Source organism: Petaurus breviceps, unplaced genomic scaffold (assembly GCF_028583685.1).
Source record: "Petaurus breviceps papuanus isolate PSGF00001 unplaced genomic scaffold, PetGlider_PUasm1.0 80, whole genome shotgun sequence".
Classification (NCBI taxonomy): domain Eukaryota; kingdom Metazoa; phylum Chordata; class Mammalia; order Diprotodontia; family Petauridae; genus Petaurus; species Petaurus breviceps.
Window position 1 is genome coordinate 6,117,011 of NW_027186540.1, and position 24,100 is coordinate 6,141,110.

At 40.9% G+C, this 24,100-nt stretch overlaps 1 protein-coding gene across 6 annotated transcripts in view; it reads right to left on the minus strand.

Moving 5' to 3' along the window:
* LOC138176002 (FERM domain-containing protein 4A) overlaps positions 1–24,100 on the minus strand; it is a 416,847-nt gene that overhangs the window by 70,787 nt on the left and 321,960 nt on the right. For all 6 annotated transcript variants that reach the window (XM_069106685.1, XM_069106684.1, XM_069106682.1 and 3 more), the window contains exon 12: positions 3,165–3,241. In XM_069106685.1, the coding sequence (XP_068962786.1) occupies positions 3,165–3,241 (77 nt within the window). The remainder of the gene's footprint in view (positions 1–3,164; positions 3,242–24,100) is intronic.

Below are 24,100 nucleotides of genomic sequence, written 5' to 3' on the forward strand. Positions count from 1 at the left end.
CCCCAGCAACTCTGCAGGATCTTCTGTGCTCTGTATTGAAGAGATAATCATTATGATGGTGGGTACTGTAAAGGGAAAGCCTGTGAGTAAATGTGTGACTGATCCAACCTGGAAAACATCAGCTCTAGCAAATTATTTTCTTGTAAATTACAATTTCCAACTGATTGCATTTTAATGAAATGATTATAGCTGACATTTCCTATCATCATGCTCAGTTCTGACTTCCTTCCTCATCCTTAATGGACAAGTTTGAGGAGTTGGGTATGGACTACTTAGCATCATCATTACATGTGGTCAATTAATCTTCTGTACTCCAAAAAAACCCCCTCAATATACCAGGAATCAGTATGACAGATACAGTTAACACTGGGAGAAATATCTTTCCTGGGTACCTTGTACTTTATAGTTCCTTGGCCTGGGAAAGGGGTCCTTGTTTAGCTGACCAGTTTGGATCTCCTCTGCTGGAAGGTACTGACAGCAGCAGCATGCCCAAGCCCTGGCTTCTCTTGCTCTCTCCAGCCCTTTTCTACCTGACAGACAGAACTTTCACCTAACATCTCTTCTCCCTTTCTAGTCAAACACCTGTATTGTATGCATCCCTGAAGGCCCAGTGAAGGTTCTTTTTCCTTGGTGGGGTTTATCTTGCCCATCTCAATCCAAGATAATCTATTCCTTCTCTGAATCTCCTAATAATACTCTTATAACATTAATCACCCACTGCCCCCTCTTACTCTATAAATGATTCTATGGCCATCTTTTGGTATTTGTATGTCTCTCTGCCCCTTAGACTGTACCTTCCTTGGGGGTGGAAATCAATTTTTTTACATTTCTTTGTACCACATGATTACATATTTAGAATAGGAAAGGATGTTAGAGGGAATCTAACTCATCATTTTACAGATGAGGAAACTGAGGCCCACAGAGTTGATGTGACTTGTTCAAGGTCACACAAGCAGTAAGTGGCACAGTTGTTTTCCTCAGTACTTTGAAAATTGTAGGTTCTTGGGGCAGCTAGGTGGCGCAATGAATACAGCACCGGCCCTGGAGTCAGGAGGACCTGAGTTCAAGTTCGGCCTCAGACACTTAACACAAAAACTAGCCATGTGACCTTGGGCAAGTCACTTAAGCCCAACTGCCCTCCAAAAAGCAAAAAAAAAAAAAATTAGTTTCTCATTCAAATGACTGATTAACTTCTCTTGATTTAAAGGCTTAAAGTTTCTCTATATTAGATTATTATATATTATGCCCAGAAGATTTCTTTTCCTTTCCTATATCTCTGTGAATCAGAAAGAAAAAACACTCTTGTGCTAATTTGACTGCTGAGGGAAACTGAGATAGGAGCAGCTGACCCAATTTTGTAAAATTAATTTCCATTTTTATACCTATTCTTCCTCTCCTTCACCTAGGGCCCCATGGCTCTACTTTCTTATTGCCCTGGACAAATAACTGTAAACTGCTGCTAATTTCTCCTAGTATAGAATATTCTCTTCCAAATCTGTGTCTTCCTTCCTCTTTAAGCAGCCCTGATTCCTGCTCTACTCTGGCAGCATTTTCTGAACACTGCACACATGATCCAAGTGTTACCAGTGCCTTCTCCCCATCTGCAGAAAGTACTATGATGTGGTTTGCTCTCCCTTCTTATATGCCTGTTAGGTGGAACCCCAAAGAGCCTTTGGATTCTGTTCTACTAGTCAGCTGTGAAACGAAGGATAAGACCTCTGCTTCTAACTGGAGTGGCTGTTCTATGTAGATTACCGAGTTAAAACTCCACATCTGTCCTGCTGAGTTATCATATGCTACAGGTACAGACCGTATTGCACAAGCTATATCTTTTTCCTGTGTAGGCAATGTTTCCTAAGTGCAGTGAGACGATCCTTTGGAAATACAGGGACCCTTCACAGGGTGGGGGGAAAAGAACCCAGGAAGCAGATTCTGAAGCTGATTCATACACAGTACAGTATGTGCCAGACTTTTTTTTTTTTAATTTTTAATTAAGAAAATTTGATTTTTCCTCCTTCCACCCCCTCCCCATCAATGGGAAAAAAAAGAAGAAAGGAAAAGCTAAGCCCTTGTAACAAATATATACAGGCAAACAAAATAAATTCCTGCATTGCCATATCCAAAAAAATATACATTCTATGCCTTGAATCCACCATCTCTCTGTCAGAAGGCAGGTTGCATGCTTTATCATCAGCTCTCCAGAATCATAGTTGTGTACCAGACTTCTTTTTCATAGGAGCAGGGAAGGGGTAGAGTTAATAGTATTCAAAATCAACCTTCTTTTCTTGGCAGGAGTCTGATCTTACCAATGTCCCCCTAGAGCTACCTTTTAGTTGTAAATCTGACTCTGGACCTGTCTAAAATGATTTATGTTTAGGTACTAGGCCTGTTTTTAAGGTCTCTCACTGCGGTTTGTGGGCTGTATACAATTCTGAGGCTGTTAGCAGACAAAGAAAGGCAAAGCATTGGGTTGAAGTGGTATTCTGAATGGAGACCCTTTTTTTTTTAGCATCTTTTTCAGCATGAGCAGATTTGTCTTAATCTAGTATCCCCAGGAAAAATTTCTGGGAGGTAAAATACAATGTAGAGGCATGTGGAAAAAAACCAGACAAACCGAAGTATATTTCTTTGACACCAGAGCATAACTCCCACACTGGGAAATTCGGGGGCTGGGAATGTACAGTTTGATACTCTGTAGCTGGCTTAGTAACTGCTTCATTTATGTTCTTCCTTTTGCTCTGATTGCTTGTAATTATGTATATAATATAGTTGTCATTCCTGGAAGTTTCTCAAAAAGATACTAAGCCCTGGAAAGAATTTTTGCTTGTTTTTAAAGAGGGGAAAAAAAAAACTTTCAGCCTCTTCAAATGGGGTGTCTGTTGGGGGACAACAGGGTATCAAAACCGGAGCCATCGGCAATATAACCACATGGGAAGTTTACCAAATTGACTAAGTTCGCCCTATTTATTGTCACATTCCAATTCGCCTTCCAGCTTGGCATTCTGAGCATAGTCCACATAATACAACCATCCATCTCCTAACAAGACTGAACAAGGACAATAACATCATAGAAAGAAGCAGATCCCTAAACATTAATGCATCCTTCCAATGGAGTCATGCAAATCTCATCCATTCAAACATGCAAGGGGAATCCTCCAGCTTACCTGCGTGGGTCATGAACTTCCACCGAAAACTTCTTCTCTCTGAAGTACAGATTCTCTAACTGTCTCCATTGGAATATCTGGAGAGAAAACAACTTTCTTTAAACACAGTAGGAGCTCACAGCTGTAGTCTGGTCCACTGTTCACTTCTACTGTGGGCTGTTTTCTCAGCCAAGTACAGTCTGTATGTCCTGTCTCCTTATCCTCTGTTTCTTGCTTGAAACAGGCAGGGACACATGGATCTCCAGCTTGAAAAAGTGGCACTCTGGGCGTGGATTTTCCTGCAGGTTTCTTAAAAGGAAGAGCACAAGCACTTTCCAATCCTTTCCCTTTGTTTAATGCTCTCAGACTGCTCTCGGCTTTGAGAACTTTTCCCTCCGAGAGAGAGAGAGAGAGAGAGAGAGAGAGAGAACTACTTGAGGACGGAGGAGAGAAAGAAAGAAGTAAGCAGTAGCCCTCTGTGAGTAGATCTGTGAGTAGTGCTGAACTGAGCTTCCTCCTCTCAGAGTGCTGAAATGGGAAAGCGTTCAAATTCCCCAGTCTCCCATTGGGACTCCACTTCCTGCCCACTAATGTGTACGAATCCCTGACTCGAGCTGGTGCTCTGGAAACTCCTCTCCTCAGAAAGCCTCTCTGTGAAGGGCGGAGGCTGTTATGACCTTAATTCAGGGGAGGCAACACGAGATAACAATATGAGCCTGTCAAGCCCATTCTTCTCTCTGCAACACAAAGAGAATCAAGAATTCTGTTTCTGCAGCAACTTTTGGTGCAGCCAGAGTTTACCTTTAGCCCAGTTGAAAAGGGCTAGAGAAGGGGAGGTGGGGGCAGAAGCTGCCAGGAGAATATGCCCTGGCAAATATTTCTTAGGCTGCCCCTAGCCCTTTTGGGCCAGATCTCCCCTTCAGTATGTGGTAGATAAATTATCTAAGGAATCTGATTTTAATGTTTGGAAACAATCAAAAACCACATTCATTTAGTTCTGAGAATGGGATTTCCTTTCATCTGATGAAAGATAACATCATTTAACCCTCTTGGAAATGACAAAAGGTTAAAGTAAAATTTTAGAATTATATCCATAGTAGGTGGATTTCTCATCACCTTCTTAGGGGTTTTGCATTATCTTTACTGAAAAGGGAAAAGGAAGAAACAAAACACTTTTTATATGTTTTTGTGACCAGCCCCGGACATGCTGTTCATTCTCTCCTGGCCTTTAATTTTTTCTATCCTTCCTTTGCTCTTTATTTTACTCATTAAGCTAATGTATAATATGGACTCACTGATCTGGAGCTGGAAGAGGTTCCAGTGGTCATCTAGTTCTTCCCTTCCTCATTTCCTTACTCTACACATGAGGAAACTGAGGCACCAGGAGATTAAATGACTTGTCTAAGGTCATGCAAGTAGCAGTGTTTCCACATTTTCATCTCTCTTAAAGATCCTCTCCTCACCCCCACTCCCTTCCCCTCACCCTCCCCACATCTCCTGGTCTGCTATAGCTAAATCTGGCCTCAGATACTTATTAGATATGTGACCCTGGGCAAGTCACTTAACCCTGTTTGCCTCAGTTTCCTTAGCAATAAAATGAGCTGGATAATGGAATAGCAAACTCCAGTATCTTTGCCAAGAAAACCCCAAAAATGTTGCCATGAAGAGTCAAACATGACTGAAAAATGACTGAAAAGCAACATAGCCTGCTACCCACCCTAGCTATACTTCATTCAGCTGCATTGTTCCATCTTCAGCCAAAGGCTTTTCTTCCTTGCATCAGCTTTTTTAGGTCTCTCACTGTGTCTTCCATCCAGCTCCCATGACATACTATCTAGACCCAAGGAATGTTTGCTTAAAAGATGTTACCCTGAGTAAATCTGGAGAGGATTAAAAGATGCTTCCTACAGAGGCTACATTCATTTCTGATTGCTCCTTCATAAACAGTATCACCCGTTATAGCCCTCATATTTTTTCCCCAAAACTTTGTACTCTCCTTTTATAGCTTTGGATAAATCTCAACCTTAAACCTGCGTACCACTTCCATGTTTTGGAGAGGCTACACTACCAAGTGGGTAGAGGGGTGTCTGTCATGTGATAGCAACAAAAATCGCATATTTAAGGAATGACCCAAAGCCACAATAGTCTATACCTCCTGCAGCTGTTTCTTATTTGTCATTGAATCATTGCTGCTTTGGGTGTTTCTGTGCTCAGATACCCAACACTAAGTATAGTTTCCAAGGGAGGATGTAACTGAGCATCACTCTGAAATTTCTCAATAAAAGCAGGCAAAGTTCCTTTCCTTCCTCCAAATGGAAATATATTAGTAATTCTTCTACCTGCAGTTATCTCAGACACTAAGGTAATGAAACATACCCAAACTATACTAATGGCTCCCTAACACTTCTCACAGCTTCCCCTCCCAATCCAATTTTTTTTAAAATAGCTGGCAAAGAGAATAAGAATTTTATTCATTTTATTCACAATGTATTTTTTTTAAACATCTCAAGGTCAAATACCGTTGATATTTGTAACACAGAGAATTTCTAACATGTATTCAATATTCTTTTCCAGAGAGAGGGGAGATGAAGGGCTGGGAGATCCTGGAGATAGGTTTAGGATTAAGGCCAAGGTTTTGGGGAGAGTGGGAGGGTGGATTCCATGTTTCTGTGGACCTCTCTTCTTGTACCCTCGCTGGTCAGATAAAAGTCCAGATGCTTGAAATAGCTACAGTGCTTCAGACACTCATTCTCAGTACAACAGACCTGCATAGTTACACTGTGTTCCACTGGGAAGCCATGTGGTCAGGGAGGCTGTTTTCCCACATCATTAGGGTTCTTCTCCCAGCACGGAAGAGGAAGCAATGCCTGGTGGTGCAGAAATGCATAAGGGAATTCCAGCTAGCTGCATCCAAGGCACTTGCTTCTTCTCTCTGTCTTCCTTCCTCCTCCCCTCCAACTGATAAAAGACCCCACGGAGCTGAGTAATGTTTGTGGTGAGTTCCCTGGCAACTCCTCCCCCTTCATCCCCCAGCCCCTTGCAAAACAAAACAAAAAGCCAGCCTTTCGTCTAAATGCTCCCTACTGCTGCCTGGTGTAGAGAGTTACATGTCTGCCAGCCAGCACAAACAAAACCATCTGGACTCTGCCGAGGGTCTGTCTCCTGCGGCTGCTGCTGCTTCTCACAGGCTCGCTGACAGTGCTTCTACCCAGCAGGCCCCTGGGGGGGGTGCGATGGGGGTAGGAGGAGAGGACTTTCTGGACAACAGAATCATTGCACGCTCTTCGTTTTCTTCCTAGGAAATGAACTCTGGAGTGTGGGCCCTGGTCCTCTCTTCCTAAGATGCTGCTCTGTCCTCAGTTTTTTTTTTTTTAATATGCTATGTATTTGTCCTTCCTGGCTGCTGGCTCTCATCATCACTCAAAACTTTATTTTTTCTTGCAAAAGAGGCTTGACTTGAGTCAGAGATTTCCCTACCATAGGTCAAAATATTGCTTGATATGCTGAAAAGGAAAGGGAAATTGTGAGAATGAGAAAGACAAAAGTGTTAAACATGCCAAAGGATGTTTGAAATCTTTCTTGAGGACTGGGTTTCTATAGTGGGGCATACCAAGACACCCGGAGGTGGGGTGAACTGTTGCCAACACAATTAAGAGTCCTATGCCTAAACTTGTATGAATCTACATCTAGTGAAATAAGCAAAACATATAGGACAATATATTCATAGTGATTACAATAATGCAAATGAAAACAACATAGGAAACCCTTAAGCATAATGACTAATCCTGGCCCTGGAGAACACATGAAAAGCAGAGGTATCAAACTACCAGCTTGGGGCCCCATCCAGCCTGCAAAACTCTCTAGTGCTGACCTGAACCAGATTAAAATGTAAATGGGAAATGTTTGAAAAAATACAGCACAACATAGATAATGCCAATTTGTGGTTTTCTAAGCCCATGTGGCCCCTAGGAATCTGTCTATTTGAATTTGATGCCACCGATGGGTAACATCTTCCTCTTTTCAGGAGAGAGGAAGTAGAATGTTGCACACACTGTCAGCATGTTTGACTCTTCATGACCCCATTTGGGTTTTACTTTTTTTTTTTTAGCAAAGATGTTGGAGTAGTTTGTCATTTACTTCTCCAGCTCATGAGGAAACTGAGGCAATTAGGATCAAGTAATTTGCCCAGGGTGACATAGCTAGTAAATGTGTGAGGCTGAATTTGAACTCGGGTCTGCTGCTATATATACTTGGTTTTGCTCAATTGTTTTCCTTTGCTGTAAGGTAGGGCTCATTGGGGAAGAACAATATATCTCCAAGTGACTGACGTAAAAAGCAAAAGGCATCAGCAACTTCTGTTTTTGAAATTGGCATGGTGATGGCTAATCTGGGATAGAACTTTAGTTTATTAGTTTGTTACAGAATATACCTAAATTGTATGTTCTGCTTCCTTCTGTTTTCTCTGCCTAGGAGAATGACCCTTGGACTGTAAAAAATGAAAAAAAAAATGGTTAATAAGGAATTGAAATCCAAGGTACATAAGGAGATAATGAATGTTCTGATCTGCCCTTGATGAGTTCAAGTGACCAGATCCTAATAAACTACACCCCAGAGCTGTTGAATGTTATTGCTAAGCCAGCGTTAGCAATCTCTGAAAGGTCATGGAGAATGGGAGTGATGCCACAGGGCTAGAGAAATGCAAACAGTGTCCTGATTTTCAAACAAAGGAAGAAAGTGGACTCTGCAATAGGCCCATGGGCTTGACTTAAGTTCCTGGCAAAAGCCGAGTGCATTCTGGAATGCATTATTAAAGGGATTATTAGTGAGCATCTAAAAAAGGAAAAAAGGAAGCAGTGATAACAGAGAGCCAGCATGGCTTCATCGGGAACAGGTCATGCCAGACTAAGCTCATTTCCTTTTTTGACAGGGTTACCAGATTGGTAGATTAGGGGAATGTTATTTACCTAGGCTTTAGCAAAGCATTTGAGAATCTCTCCTGCTATCATTTTACACAAGATTGGGAGACGCTGGTGAAGCAATCCTTCAGTAAGGTGTATTCAGATTTGGTGGAATGACCAGACCCAAAGATTTGTCATCAAAGTCAATTCAGAGGGAGGCCCCCGACTGAGACCTCCAGGGATCTGACTTGGCCTTATTTTGTTCAACACTTTTATCAATAACCTTTTCAAGTTTTAAAATTGCTCACAGTCCTTAATGGTGTGGACGATATCATAGACTGATGTTATCTCCTAAACAAGCTGTGAAATTCCTTTTACTGGGTTGTTTTTAATAGAGGATGAATTTCTTGCATATGTTCTGGATACCAGTTGACATCACAACTTGATGTTGCTGGTATTGATTCACTGCCACTTTACATGCTTGACCTATGACTTTGGGCTTCATCCTTAAAACTGATAGCTGGAGAACAAAGTCGAGCAGCCCAAGAGCTGGGAGATCAGATGGAGAGAGGGTTCAGTTTGGCATATACAAAGTTGGTTCCCTAGTGGGAAGCCCTCCAGCAAAGTCACTAAAGATTCCACAGGCTGTAGGGATGGCAGAAAACTGAGGGAGCAGCCAAGCTCTAAGGACCCAGGCACTAAGGAGTGCCTGGATCAAACTGAAAGCTACAAGGATGAGTCAGCAGAAGGGGAACAGTAGCAGTGGAACCACAGAAGAATTCTTGGAGAAAGTGGAAGGCAGAACCAATGAGCAAGAAAGGACAGAGTCATGATATATAGGAGCAAACCTGGACCCTGTCCTCCCTCAGCTGTGAGTTATATGAACCATGTAGGTCCTATTGAGTAGGGTTTGATACCCCACTGACATCAAGTGCCCTCCAGCTGTGTGCGGAGGGTGTCCATTAAGGGTACTGCTGTAGGCCTTGGCAATCATATATGGCCTAGTGGAGATGAAACTCATACATGGGCGTTGCTTGATTCTCTAGTAACTCAAAATTATTTTCCTGTTAAGAGGGGTTCTACCTAGGGTAGCCCTGTATAAGTAGAGAACTGCTATGGACGGTGGGATTCACCGGAGGGGCACATTCCTGACTCCCTAGAAACCCAAAATAGTAGAGTTAGGACTTTATCAGTGAGGCAACAAAGACAGGACAGGAATATGCACATTCAATACAATAAGATGAAATTTTACAGAGATAAATGTTAAATCCTGCACTTGAGATCAACATGCCAATTTTAAGATGGGATGTGACTTGACAGTCATTTCAATTTATCTGAAAAGAGATTGTTGTTGTTTTCAGTAGATTACGTGCTTGAGTCAGCTGGAACGCCTCCAAAAGAGAAATAAACTGAAGTGCTATTAAGAGAGGTAGAGTATCCAGGATGATGGAGAGTTGAGTTCTATTATATTTTGGTCCATTCACATCTTTAGTATCATGCTCCATTTTGTGTGCTTCATTTTAAGAAGGAAAGTGACAAAGCTAGAGAATGTCTGGAGGAAACTAACCAGGATGACGAGAGAACTGGAATCCATGCCAGAAACTGAAGGATCTAGAGAAAATAAATAATTGAAGGATCTGGAGAAAATAATACTTAGGGTGGAAATGAAAGCTGTTTTCAAATATCTAAACAAATGTTACATGGAAAGAAGAGACTTCTGCTTGCCCACAAAGGGCAGAAAGAGAAGCAATGGGTAGAAATTTCCCATTATTAGTGGTCTTCAAGGAAAGGGAAGGGGAGAGAAAAAAAGGGAAGGATAGATAATAGGTATTTATTAAATATCTACTATGGGCCAGACACTGGGCTAAAAGCTTTACAATCATGATCTTATCTGATTCTCACATCAACCCCATGAGGCAGAAGCTATTATTGTCCTCATTTTACATTTCAGAAAACTGAGGCAGAGGTTAAGTGACTTGCCCAGGGTCACACAACTAGGAAATGTCTGAGGCAGGATTTGAACTCAGGTCTTCCTGACTTCGAGTCCAGTGCTCTATCTACTATGCCACCTTGCTGTATGACCACTTATTAAAGATATTGCAGAGATGATTCTCTTTTGGGGATAGGTTGTGAGGTCCCTTTGAATTCTAAGATTCCGTAGTTGACCAGAACATTTTTAGGCCCTCCCCTTCAATGTCCTATTTCCTGGATTTATGTTCTCTTGGTACTTTAAGCCTTGGACTGGTAGAGAGAAAGCCAGCAGATTCCTTCCAGAGTCTCCATTTGATGGAGGACCCCAGGTCAGTCAAGTCTTCATTCCTCTCCCGTCCACACTCCTGACTCTCTGGACTTTCTCTACCATGCCACAGAAACCTCTTTGCCCTGAAAGCACACTCTGCCTCTGTGGCCTTATAATATATAATACTTTTCACACTGGAAGTATTTTCTGCCCCTGCAACCTCTTTCTCCTATTGGCTAGTTCCTCACAGAATCCCCTTTTGAAAGAGGTGCCCCCACCCCAGCCAAGCCTTTTTCCTCTGAATGCTCTGGATTTCCTCCACCATGCCCCCAAATGGAGACCCCCTTCAATTCTCCTTTTCAGCTCACTTTTGTGTGGTCCTCCCCCATTCAAATGTAAGTTCTCTGAAGGCAGGAGACAATCTTCTACTTGTGTTTGTGTTCCCAGTGCTTAGCACACTTAATTAATGCTTGTCAACTTGACTTAATTCTGTCTTCCTCACATAAGACGATTTGGTTCTACAGATAGAATACTCATCTGAGGACACATGTATGTTATTCCCTCTGCTATTACTGACATGACTGTCTAACCTCAGGTCAGTTAGATAGCATCTCTGTGTCTCAGATAACCCTCCATCTAGATAAAGAACATAAGGTGCTTTGAGATCTTTAGATGAAAGGCTCACTAAAAATACACCAGATCATTATTAGCTGTGCTAAGGCAAGGTGACTGGGTTAGTCCTATTAGGATTCTGTGTACTTTTTTTCTCTCTGGATAATCATGTATGAAAAGCTAATTAGAAGCTACGAAACACACTGTCCTATCAATAAAAATAGTTTATTAATTATTGCCTATATAAAATAATACTAGGTTAATACCATTCATCTAAGTTTTTGAATAAAAAGCTTTGTTAAGATTTTCTCTTTGAACTTTGGATACCTTTCCAAGAAGGGTCAGTGACAAATGTTCTTTCTTCTGCTTTTACAGATGGGGAAATGAGACCTAGAAAAGTTAAGTCCTCTAACTAAGGCCACCCAGAAAGTCAGTGGTATAAACAGAAATAGAATTAAAGGACACCTGGTACATTACGCTAACCCTCTGACCATGTTTCCTTTCTACAGGAGACTATGAATTAATGGCAATTTGTGTGTGGTTCACTTTAAAAGTGGAAAGATTTTTAAGAAAGAGGAAAAAGTGACTGAAAAATAGGAAATGTCTCAACAAATTCTTTTTTCCTTCACAATGATTTTTCTTTTCTTTCTTGTTTTTTCCCCCAAATGATAAAAGGGAAACGATTCCTTCCATCACTAGTGCTTTGGCTTTTTCTAGGCTTTCTATGGTGCAGTGCATAGAGTGCTGGACCCAGAGCCAGGAAGACTTATCTTTCTGAGTTCAAACCTGGCCTCAAACATTTACTAGCGGTGTGACTCTGGGCAAGTCACTTAACCCTGTTAGCCTCAGTTTCCTCATTTGTAAAATGAGCTGAAAAAGGAAATAGCAAGCCAACCCAATATTTTTTTGCCTAGAAAACCCCATATAGGGTCACAAAGAACCAGGTGCAACTGGAAAATGACTGAACAACAAAGCTTTCTATATAGCACCTCTTCCCTCTATGACCCTCCATAAATAGTAATGCAGTGGACAGAGTGACGAACCTGGAGTCAGGAAGTCCTGAGTTAAAATTCAGCTTCAGATACTTCTGAGTTGTGTAACCCTAGTCAAGTTACTTAATGCAATATGATCAATACTATAATTTCCTCATAGATAAGATGGGGATAATAGCACCCATACCCATCTCCTAGGGTTGCTGTGAGGATCTGATGAGATATTTATGAAGCATTATGAAAACTTTAAAGCACTATATAAATGATGATGATTATGTAATAAAACCCTTACAAGCTCCACTTGGAAGTTCACATTAAAAAGTAATATTAAATCTCCTGTGGATAAAGTCCTGCATGGTCTGGAACACGTCTGAATGTCCCTGGGCTCTGGGTTCCAATTTGCCAGTGATTTTCATTGTAACCCAAGACCCATAATTTACTTTTTGAGCCTCAGTATCTTAATTTATATAATAAGAGGTGAGAATAATAATATAACCCCAAAGGAATATTAATATGACAAAAAAGGAATATTAAAAAGACTAGCTAATAAAAAAATCACCTTTGAGAAGCTTGCCAGGACAGAATAAAAATCTTGAAAGAATAGGATCCTAATAATATACTCTTATTTTTGCATTGAAGACCAAATTTTGTAGACAACTTATGTTCAACACTAAAAAAAAGTAATTTGCCATACTCTGTGTGATGAAACTGTAGTGGCAGTGACAGAGGGGCCTGATGTCATTAACTGTCACCATCCATACTTATTTATGGAGACCTCTGCTAGCATGTCCTTTTAAAGGGAAGGTGACCACTGACTGGGGTGTCAAGACAATGGTAATAAGGGCACAGAGTTCAGAGGTTTGGGGAAATCCTGATTCCCTTCTTGACTACTACTGAGTCACCAGTAAAGACCCAGTAACCTCTATTTCACTAGACCAAATAGTCCTCACATATAGGGAACAATCAGTAAATGGTAAGGTGATAGGCATATCTTCAAAATACTTAAAAAATATGAACAAAAAAATTTTTTTGGTCAACTTCATATTGAAGAAACTAGCAGTACAGTGCTACATTTAGACATTGGTGAGGATATCGGGTTTATTGTGACATAGGAATGAGTCTCGATTCTGCCAGCTCTTGTTGGCCCTCCCAAACTAGAAAGGCTTTGACTATGGACTTGATGACACATTGCATATTTATTTTTCCTAGGAGAGCCTAGCTAAATTTGGAAGGTCTCACAACCAGGGGAAGAGATTAATTTTTCAGGCCTGAGTGACTCAATAAAGTTTATCTCTTTAGGTACAGAGTGGGGTAGCATTTACTCCAAAGAAATCACAGATCCTTGAAGTAACATGGTACACTGGAATCAATGTTGAATGTAGAGGCAGAGGATACAGGACCAGCCAAATCTACCACGAATCACCTGTTTGACCCTGGACAAGTAAGTGCCCCTTAGTATCCTCACCTCTCAAATTGAAAAGGTTGGACTAGATGACCTCTGTGTTCTTTCTCTTCCAGCTCTAAATCTAAAATTGTGACCCTGAATACTGAAGAATAAGGAATGTGGGTGTCTAGGAATGTACACATAGCAATAGGGCTCATGGGTTAGTTGTGTAAATGCAGTGAGTGAAAAGGTGGATAAGTAGAGTATTACAATAGTACCCAGGAAATATATAGAAACAAACAAAACAGACCAACATCTTCAACATGATGGGTAAATTCATCCTCTTTGGAGGATCTATGGAAATAGAAGGGCAAGAACCATACAGGATAATAAGGTGTGGAAGGATTTGGGTCTGCCACAGTCGAGGAAGGATGTGTACCACTGAGCCCATGGATGGCTGGAATTATCCACAAAGGAAGAAAAAAAATCACCTTTCTTATTATTGAAATATCTTTAGAGAATCATAAAACTTAAGAGTTGAAGGAAGAGACCTTAGAGATCAGATTAGGGGCAGCTGAGTGGCATAGTGGGTAAGAGTGCTGGCTGTGAGACAGAAAGAGCTGGATTTAAAACCAGCCTTAGCCTGTTGTGTAGCTCTGAGAAAAATCACTCAATCTTTCAGCCTCAGTTGTTTCACCTGTAAAATGGGGACAACAATGGAACCTACCTCATAGGGTTGCTATACGCGATTAAATGAGAAGAGATGTACAACATGTTACAAACATCAAAATCACTGTATAAATGCTAGCTACTAACCTGCTTATTTTGTAGAAAAAAAATAAAAGCAAAAACAGAGGCCCAGAAGATTAAGGGACTTGTCTTGGGTTATATAGCTAAGCAGTAGAAGAGATGATGAAAAAGATGGACTTCCAGTCTGAGCCACTCTTTGTCACTTTCACACTGCTTTAAAGAGTGAGAGAAGGAAAATCTGAAGGTTCATGCATGCTTTAGGACCTCCAGAATTTTTGTCGATTAAATTAAGAAACCTTGGTATTTGAAAGATTTACTGGATCTCTAAGCATGAGGCAAGTTCCTTCCTCATATTAAAAAAAATTAAGCTCATTATTTGTACATAGCTTTAGATAAAAATGAAGTGTGCAACATAAAAGAAGATGATATGATTTTTGTCTCATTTAGTTCCATTTCTAAAGGTAGAACGACTTTTTATTAACTTCTGAGTGTATTTATTAACTTCAGTCAATGAATTCATTAAAAATTAATGGCCAAAAAACCAAAAAACAAACAAAAAAACAAACCAAACTAAAAAACAAAAAGAAAACCAAATGAACACACAAGGTGGGAGAGAGGCTAAGTGGTTTTCCCAGTGTCACACAAGTGGTGAGAGACAATATTGGGACTTGAAATTGGATTTTGAGGTTCTGACACCATGTTTCTTCAACTCTTTCTTCCTTTCCTTCCCCCTATTTCTTCCATTTTCTCTTTATTTCTTTATCTTAACGATTATTTAACGAATGTCTACTAATAGGCTTGATGTTATGGGGTGTCTACCCTTGAGGAGACTATTATTTAGTTGAGGAGAGAAGTCATATATGCCTAATGGCAAATTGTCATGTAAGAATTAGCTCCATTAGGATGATGATTCATACTTAGGTTTCTAACATTCTCACAGAGGCACTATATCTGGCTCCTTCCTGTTTGTGAGAAGCCTCACTCTCCTTATTTCAATCAGTTCCCTACTTATAAATTACTTAGCTTCCTTTTCCCATTCTTTCCTTCATATTTTCTTGCTTTCAACAATGTGAAAATAAAGCAGTAGATGTCCAGGTCTCAGATTAGCCTAAGGCTTTTGATTACACAACCTTCTTTGCATGGTACTATATGCAATTTTGTACTTAGCAAATGTTTGTGATGATGCTGGAGAGCAGACCATTTGGATGAATTATGGTTTGCTTTCTTCAGGGCCAATTCAAGGCAGGCAGAGGTCTACAATGGACTTCTCTTTACTTTTGAACTCTGTGAGTTTATGTATTTTTTTCCTCTTTGGATTTGTTTTGCCTCAGTTTGATCAAACCAACTCTTGGTTCATCAGAGTTTCTGACTAGAGTAATCACTTTCTCCAAATAAGAAATCTAGACCTTATATATATATATGTGTGTGTGTGTGTGTGTGTGTGTGTGTTTGTGTGTGTGTATGTATATATATGTGTATACATATACACACTCACATATATACACGAACATATATAACTACTAGAAGAAAGTATAGTAGAATTGTTAGAACATAACTCATAATCACACAGATTCAGTTATGCCAGGAATCAAATCATGGTCCCCAAATATGTCAACTATGTATCATGAAAACCTGATTTTTTTGGTTGCTAAAATGGTTATTAGTCCTGTCCCTCAAAACCAGCCATATAAAGGGGTTCCAATGTATCTACTTTTGTCTTAGATGGCCTGATACTATGCAAGGAAAACAATGTTTAATTTCTGTTCTCAGCCAGACCTCCTAATGGAATCAAGATGTTCCTGAGACTGATTCCCTAACCTTTTAGACAGCATGACACTCCCAATTGATTTGGTTAATTTAGTGACAGATGCACAGAGCACCAGGCCTCATGACCTCTTAATGGATGGCATCTTTTAACCCATCAAAGCCCTTTCAGTTTCCTGTGGTTTAAGTCCTAACTGTGAAAGGAGAGAGAGGAGTGGTGAGTAGGAGGGGGGAAGTAGTGACCAAGCGCTTAGCCGTTCCATAGAGAAACAGGCTTTTTTATTTTTCCCCACTGAGCTTTATAGCCCCCCCCCTTTTTTTTCTTTTCAGAGAGTCTCAATATATTATTTTTCTGTGTGTACTTTGGCTTTTACCCCAGAAAGACTTCATCTAAAAGTTTTGGCAAATCTGAATGCTTTAGAGTGAGGCCGAAACTGTTTTTCTGCCTCCTTAGCATAGCTTTATTCCTTCCCCAATGTGTACCTCATAGGGATTTATGAGATTTAGTGGCCTAATGACAGGGATTTTAGCCTACGAGTCAGAAGACCTGCTTTCTAGTTCTTGTTTTCTCAGGAAAAACCCTGAGATTTTGTGGCAAACAACTTAATTTCTCTGTGCCCAAGTTAAAAAAAAATTCTGAGGCTACTCATGCTTGCTATTACTTATCTCATAGGAGTATTTCAAGAGGGAATTGGGTAGTCTAGTGAAGCACTTTGAGTGTTTTGGGAAAAGGGTAAAAGTATACCACTCCTTGTTGAGCTATGACAAGGAATCTACAACAAATGAGGGGTTTGATGTCTTATCTCCTTTCTAGTTCTGACAGAATATGATCTCAATATTTTCCTAGGTGGGAAGTGCATTATGTTAGCCTCTTGTGGCAAAGGATATTTTATTTTAAGGGAAACAAAACTATAGTGTAGGCACTGACTACCTGAAAGGGCAAGTTAGGTCTTTTTTTAGGAACAGGGAACACCAAAGTCTTGCCATCCATGGAAAATTGCATAATGGTCTGCAAGAAGGTCAAAGACAGAAGGAAAAATTTCCAAGTACACACATATCTACAGGAGTGGTTTTGTGGATCAAAGAACTAGATACAGAGGCAGCTAGGTGGTGCAGTGAATAGAGCACTGGCCCTGGAGTCAGGAGGACCTGAGTTCAAATCCAGCCTCAGACACTTAACACAAAAAACTAGCCATGTGACCTTGGGCAAGTCACTTAACCCCAATTGCCCTACCTTCCCCCTCCAAAAAAAAACCAAACTAGATATAAAGTGGGTGCCCATTGATTTGGGGAATAACTGATCAACTGTGGCATATGGATGCAAAGGAACTTGCTATATGGAGAAAAGAGGGAAGAAACTTGGGAAGACTTGTAGGTTACACACAAGGCCCTGACACGGAGTGAATAAAGAGAACAAAGAGGACAGTCTGACACAAGAATGTCAATGATGTCAAGCAAAACCACTTTGAAAGACAATACAACTGATTGATGTAATGACCACTAGAGAGTCCAGGGACTGGTGGTGAAGCACGTTTCCTCCCTTTCAACAGAAGGATGTATTAATGAGGTATGTGTTGACAAGGGCAATGCATTGATTTGTTTGGCTTTCCTTTTTTTTTATGGCAAGGAAGGGTTCTGTGCAGCTAGGTGGTATAGTGGATAGAATGCCAGCCCTGGAGTCAGCGAGAATCTGAGTTCAAATCTGATCTCAGATACTTACTAGCTGTGTGACCCTGGGACAGTCACTTAACCTTGTTTGTTCCTCATCTAGAAAATGACTTGGAGAAGGAAATGGCAAACCACTCCAATGTCTTTGCCAAGAAATCCCCAAATGGGGTCACAGAGAATCAGACACAACTGAAACAACTCAGCAACAGTAGCGTTCTACAGAGGGAGGGAGGCAGCATGGCCAAAGGAAGGGATAGCAATGTAAAATTAAAAAAACAGAACATCAGTAAACCATTCACTTCACTTTTAAATGAAAAGTCCCTGTTCTAGAGATCTCTTCTCTTGGGATCTGAAGGTGTCTGATGCTGTTGAAAAGTCTGACAAAACCTAAGACTGGTTTGTAGAATTCTCTCAACAGAGGCCACACGCAAACTGCAAACCCTGCTGCCTTGTGCAGCATCTGTCTGACCCTAAATGGTGCTATCTGAATGAAGGAAAAAACGCCGTTCAAAAGGCCTTAGCAAATTTACTTAACCTCTAGGAGCATGTACTTCTATGGGAAAAATTGCCCGACGCCAGGCAACTTGTTTGCAGCATTGAAGTGTTCAGTGTTGATGAATTAGTCTGTATTCCTGGGGGTTCAGGCCAGAAAGGCTGCTTCCTAGTAAGGCTGGGCATTAGAAGGGCCTCTGCTGTCTGCTGCTGAAGCCTGAGGTGGGTGCTCCAGGTTTTCCTCCGAATCGGTCCAGGGAGGAAGGCAGCTGAGCTGGCAATGGGCCTGGGGTCTGTGGCTCCCTTTTCAAGTCAGGGTTCTGTTGTGAGAACACTTGTGGCTTTGCGAGCTGCTCTGTAATTAAAGCCACAGCCAGCAGAAGAGGAGAGTCCAATGAGTCTGCTCCCACTTTAGCCATCACTGTCTGACAGAGGGTCTGGCTGTAGAGATTGGCCAGGGGGTCTAAATGATCTTTGGCAGATATCCTTTGGATATCCTTGTAGACCGGGTAATTTTTACAATAGCTCTAGAGCTTTTCATTCTCTCCCAGGGGGAAAGAAGGGGGAAGGATGTTTTCCAGAGCTGAAGCTTTCATCTCTGGAATTTCTATCTTTCCAGAGAAGGCTGCTATTATTTAGGGCCCTCCATTAGGTTCATTTTTTTTTTAAGCTAAGGCAACCTGTGGGGCAGGCTAACATTGGGGATCTGATCCTGGTTTGTTTTGTTATTTGTTTTCCTGTACCAAAAGTAATCGTCTGTGCCTGAATATAGCTTTCTTGACAACTGACCATTCTTATATGCTGATAGAGATATCTCTGCCTCGGTACCTGAGTACAAATATAGCCCAAAGGAAGAAAGGCAGTAGAGGGTGGGATTAAGAATGGAGAAGAGTAGAGTCTCAGTATTGTATCTGAAACACACCTAATGACATCATTGATGAGAGCTGCTAGGGTTGCTGGTCATAACTGAGGTAGATTGGGGGGAGGAGGGGTAGATGTGGGGAGCTCAGAAACTCCAGGTTGAACCTGGGCCATTCTGAGTGTATTGTAGTGCAGGGAAATTTTGAAGTCAGAGGATGTGGGTATAAATCCTGCTACTGACAGTTGTGTAACCTTGGATCAGTCATTTGACTTCCCTGAATCTCAATTTCCCCATCTGTAAAATGAAAGCGTTGAACTAGATGGTTTCTAAGGTTTCTTCTAGCTTCCTATCCCTTGAATGTCAAGGTTAGAATGAGAAGTCATTTGGTTCAACTCAATCAATCTGAACCCTTATTTGGGAAGCCCTGTTTCAGGGCAGATTCAGATAGCAAATGGCAATCATGAATTAGTCCCTGAGTGGTACCCTGGTCTAGAGCTGAACCCTACATAATTCATGCTGACTATTGATCCAGTCATCCTGGATAAGGTGGGACATGGATGAATTACCTAGTAGAAATCCTTAGCTTTCTCTAATCTGCTTCCTCTTGTTCAAGCTGAGGGATGACCTTCCCAAATGGATTTGACTGGCTATTTAAATGCCACAGTTGATGTTCTACTGATTCATAGTTTCAGGGTGAGGGCCAAGTTAGCATGGCTTTCCTTTCTGAATCATGGTCACTTCAAAGTCCCACAAGCTTTCTTAAGTATTGCATGTCTCCACTGAAATGAACTCTCAAGGGTTCCTTAAAGAGAAGAAAGTCATGTTGCTTGGATTCAGCAAGCTGAGCTTGCCAATTCATACCTCTGTGAAATGAAAGGCCAAGAGACTACCCAAAGCTCTTTCAAAGGTTTGGCAATAACCTCCTTTGCTGCTAAGCACTCGAGGTTTACTGGTTCCTTTTAGTCAGATAGGGAAAAAAATGGGGAGGGACTTCGATTTTGCTTCTTTTCCATTTTCCAAAGTCCAGGCCACACCAAATAAGAAAAAAAAGTCCTCCTCCTTCCCAATCCCTCATTCCCAACATAGGACTGATTATTATTCTCTTTGTACCCTGACCTAATTCCGCTGAATTCAATCCAATGTATTTGATCTCACTATTCATGTGAGCATACCAGCACATGTTCTTGACATTAATTATCAGGTCATACTGAGCTACAATACATTTTTCTCTGACTACATAAACGTCTGTTTGTTTTGCTCTGGGAAGGTAGGAAATGGTGACATTTTATCAGCACAGGCCACCCGATTTAGAAGTGAAAGGCCCTGGATAAAACTCCTGATGAAGAATTGCAGGCTGTGATGCTCTACTCAGAAGTGGGGAACCTTACAGCCTAAAGGCCTCACTTAAGGATTTAGAAGGCCACACGTGGCCTTAAAGCCACAGGTTCCCCACTCCTGCTCCTAATCAACCCTTGCATTCCCTCTCATCACTTTTTATTCTTGCCAGAGCTCCTGGGACCTTCCAGTTTCTCTGCAGCCCTTAGGGTAGGGCTGGGTCTGGAGGGATTCCAACAGAGACTGAAGTTTCTCACCTTCTGGGACTGGCTTCTCAGGTGTGGCAGCTCTTGTGGGTGCCTGAGGTAGTGAAGAAAAACTTCCCACAGTCTCTGTCTTTTGGGAACCTTCAGAGTCAGGCAGAGTCAGTTTGGGGTATTATTTTGTAGAACAAAATGACAATGATAATAATGATGATGAGATACATTTATGTAGAACTTAAAGGTTTACAGAATATTTCACAAACTTATCCCTTCTGGTCCTCAGATAAATCTTGTGTTAAGTATTATCAGTATTGTAAAGATGGACATACAGGTGCAGCAGGTCAAAGATTTGCCTGAAGTCACAAAGCCAATACACATCAGAGGTAGAATATTAACTAAGGTCTCTCTTGACCCTACCTCTAATATTCTTTCCATTATACTGAACTCAAACTCAAAACATTCCAAATTAAACTCATTATCTTGCTACAAAATTTTGCCTTTCTCTTAACTTCCTTATTTCTCTTGGGTACCATTGTCTTTTCAGGAATTCAGGCTTAAAACTGCAATCATCTTCAGTTCTTCCCTCTCCCTCAACCCCCTATATCCAAGGAATTGCCACATTATGTTGATTCTTCCTCAGTAATAACCTGTATTTATCCTCTACTTTCTGCTCCTATGTAATAATCCCAGTTCATGTTATCTCTTGTAACAGTCTCTTAATTGATTTTTCTTCTTCCGTTCTCTTCCTTCTTAAATACATCATTCATACAACTGCCAAAATAATCTCCTTAATATTCAGACATCACTTTGTTATTCCCCAGTGAAAAAAACAACAAAAAACCTTTCACAATTCCCCATTGCCTCCTCAATAAATTACAACCTCTTTAACTTGGCATTCAAGACCCTTTAGAATCTACTTTGTCCCTTACACATTGTATACTCTTAGCAAAACAGGTGATTTATTGTTCACTAATTTGAGAAGTGGGTCCTCTGCGAATGTACACTGTATTCTCCCCTTCCCTCTCCAACTCCACCTATTGAAAGACTCTTCTCATTTCAAGGTCCGGCTCCTATCTGTTCCCTGATCTCCATAACCAGAAGCAATGCCTTTCCATTTCAAAATTTTCATGCCTTTGGTTTGACTTTTTTCATGTATTCACTCATAATTCAATTTCCATTACAATTATTTACATACATACCATGTTTTCCCTACCAAATTATATGCTTCCTGAGGGCAGACATGTTAATTTTTTCATCTTTGACTGGTAACTAGCAAGGTTCCTGGCAACTGGAACACTTTAAATAAATAGCTATTTTGGATTTACTTTCTTTTTGTATCTTTCCTATCTCCTCCTCCACATTTTGTGTGTTTATTCTATGTAATAAGTTTAAATCTGCATTCAAGAAAACTCACAGAATAATCTGACTAAAATCGAGGATAAAAGAGATGGAAGGAAGGTCTTCATTCACACATTCATTAAGTACCTATTATGTATCAAGTCCTGTGTTAAGTGCTTTGAAAATTACCACACTTGTGCCTCACAATAACTCTGAAAGATAGGTATTATTATTATCCCCAACTTTACAACTAAGGAAACTGAGACAAATAGGTAAAATGATTTGTCCAGGATCACATAACTCGTAAATGTCTGAGGCCAGATTTGAACATAGGTTTTCTTCGCTCCAGGTCCAGAACAATCTTATCTACTATGCTGCCTACATGTCTCTGACATATAACACAAAGGATTTTAACCTAATTTTGTTTTGTTTTGTTTTGTTTTGCCACAAACCCCATCCCCACTCCTAATTTCCCTATTTCTTTCTGGCACTACTATCATCCCAATCAGTGAGGCACAAAACCTCAGAGGCACCTATCATGCTTGTCTCTGTCACTTCCTAATGAGAATTCCAGGACCTCCCTAAGTTCTTAAGAGCCTTCTTGTAGGAATTCTTAACCTAGGTTACGTCAACTTGTTTTAAATTGATAATTATGTTTCAATATAATTGGTTTTCTTTATAATCTTATGTATTTTTATTTTGTGCATTTAAAAGTATCCGGAAAAGGGGTCCATTGGCTAAAGGAGACCGTCAAAGGTGTCTCTGGCACAGAAAGGGTTAAGATACCTTCTAAGCACTCTCTCCACTCCACTTCTGTAGCGGCTTCCCTATCTCCCCAAGAAGCTCTCAGACCCCATCACTCGTCCCGTTCTGCAGGCTTATCTCCCCAGATCTGCCTGTTGGGTGTGATCCAGTAGTAAAGGGCACTCCCATCCAGGGTCCTTCCCTGTTTCCCCCCAAATATCCAGCTGGTGATGCAGCATCACCAGCCGCTTCCAATCATGGTATAGAGAGGGACAGCAGAGTAAGTTTTCCTCATTGACTGATGATGTGTGGCCAAGGAATCATTAACTTTCACAGAGCTGGCTAGTGACACTTCTGGCTGGGGACCAGCTTTTTTATGATTTTCCAACTCTGCAGATGCAAACATAAACTTAAAGACTTATGTACATATACACAGACTCTATAGACACACACCCAGAGATTGACTGGGCCATGACTTATAACACTTGTTGAAATGGGAATGGAGTTTAGTTTCCAGTCAAATGTGAACATCTGGAAGAGACTGTAATATTAGAGCTGTTTTAGGACCCTGGCTTCTACTGAATTTCCTTTCTGGATTTTGGGGCACAGATTTTCCTTGAATGAGGTCAGGCTTGGTCTCAGGGACTTGGGGGCCACATCACCTCTGAGCTGACAATGTAAATCTACCTTCCACAGGGGCTGAGAGGATTGACTAGAGGAAAAAGTGTGAAGCCGCATTCAGACCACCAAATGCACCCTGGAAAAAGCCAGATCATGAGAAGCTGGAGCTGTCCGGCTGGCTAGGTCTCATTAGAATTTCTTTGAGTATTGGCCCCAAATGATATTGTTTCCTTTCTGCATGACCACCATTTTATATCTGTGACTAAGAACACAAATTGGTTTCTTGCCCAAAAAGGGAAGATAGTGCAGGGAAAACTCAAACTATGTGTAATTGGCTAATTGTCCATGGTTCACTGCAGCACAGGCAGGCTGCTGTTGGGCAATGGTTTATTACCCAATAAAAACTTTTGGTTTTGATTTTGCTTTTTCAAAGGCACACATACACGGTCAACTCTGCTCCTGGGTTAATGCTAACAGAATGTTTCTACAGAGATGTTTTGGGAGTCTAAATCCGAGGCTGTGCTGGCCGGTAGAGTGTTTATAGAAGTATGTTATAAATACCAAATGTTGTTGAGTTTGACCCCTGCTATGTAAATAATCAACACAGCTATTTATATGGCCTCTCAACTCTGTGTGTGAATGTCCAATCAGCTTCTGGCAGGAAAACAAGCTGTAGGAAATCAGCAACTGATGTTGGAGGAAGTCGAACCCTGGGCATTACAGGGCAATCTACCCCAACAGATAAAAGGTGCAGAGAGCAGGGAGGAAAAAGAGATTTTGAGCACATGATCAGGTATTGTCTGGTCTTTGGATTAATTGGCATATGTCCAGGATGTCAGGATTGGCAGAGTTCCATTGATGGGCAATTTTCCATTCTGATTCTTTTTTGCTAGGGAGACTCTAATTTGATCAATCTTCACTCTCCAAGATACACTTGAATTGTACCTTATTTTATTCCCACCCTCCAAATCCTCAAATTGCTTATATGATTTTTCACTATTCTCTCTTTTTTTCACCTGTTCTATTGACCTCAGAAACATTCCCACTAAGTACAG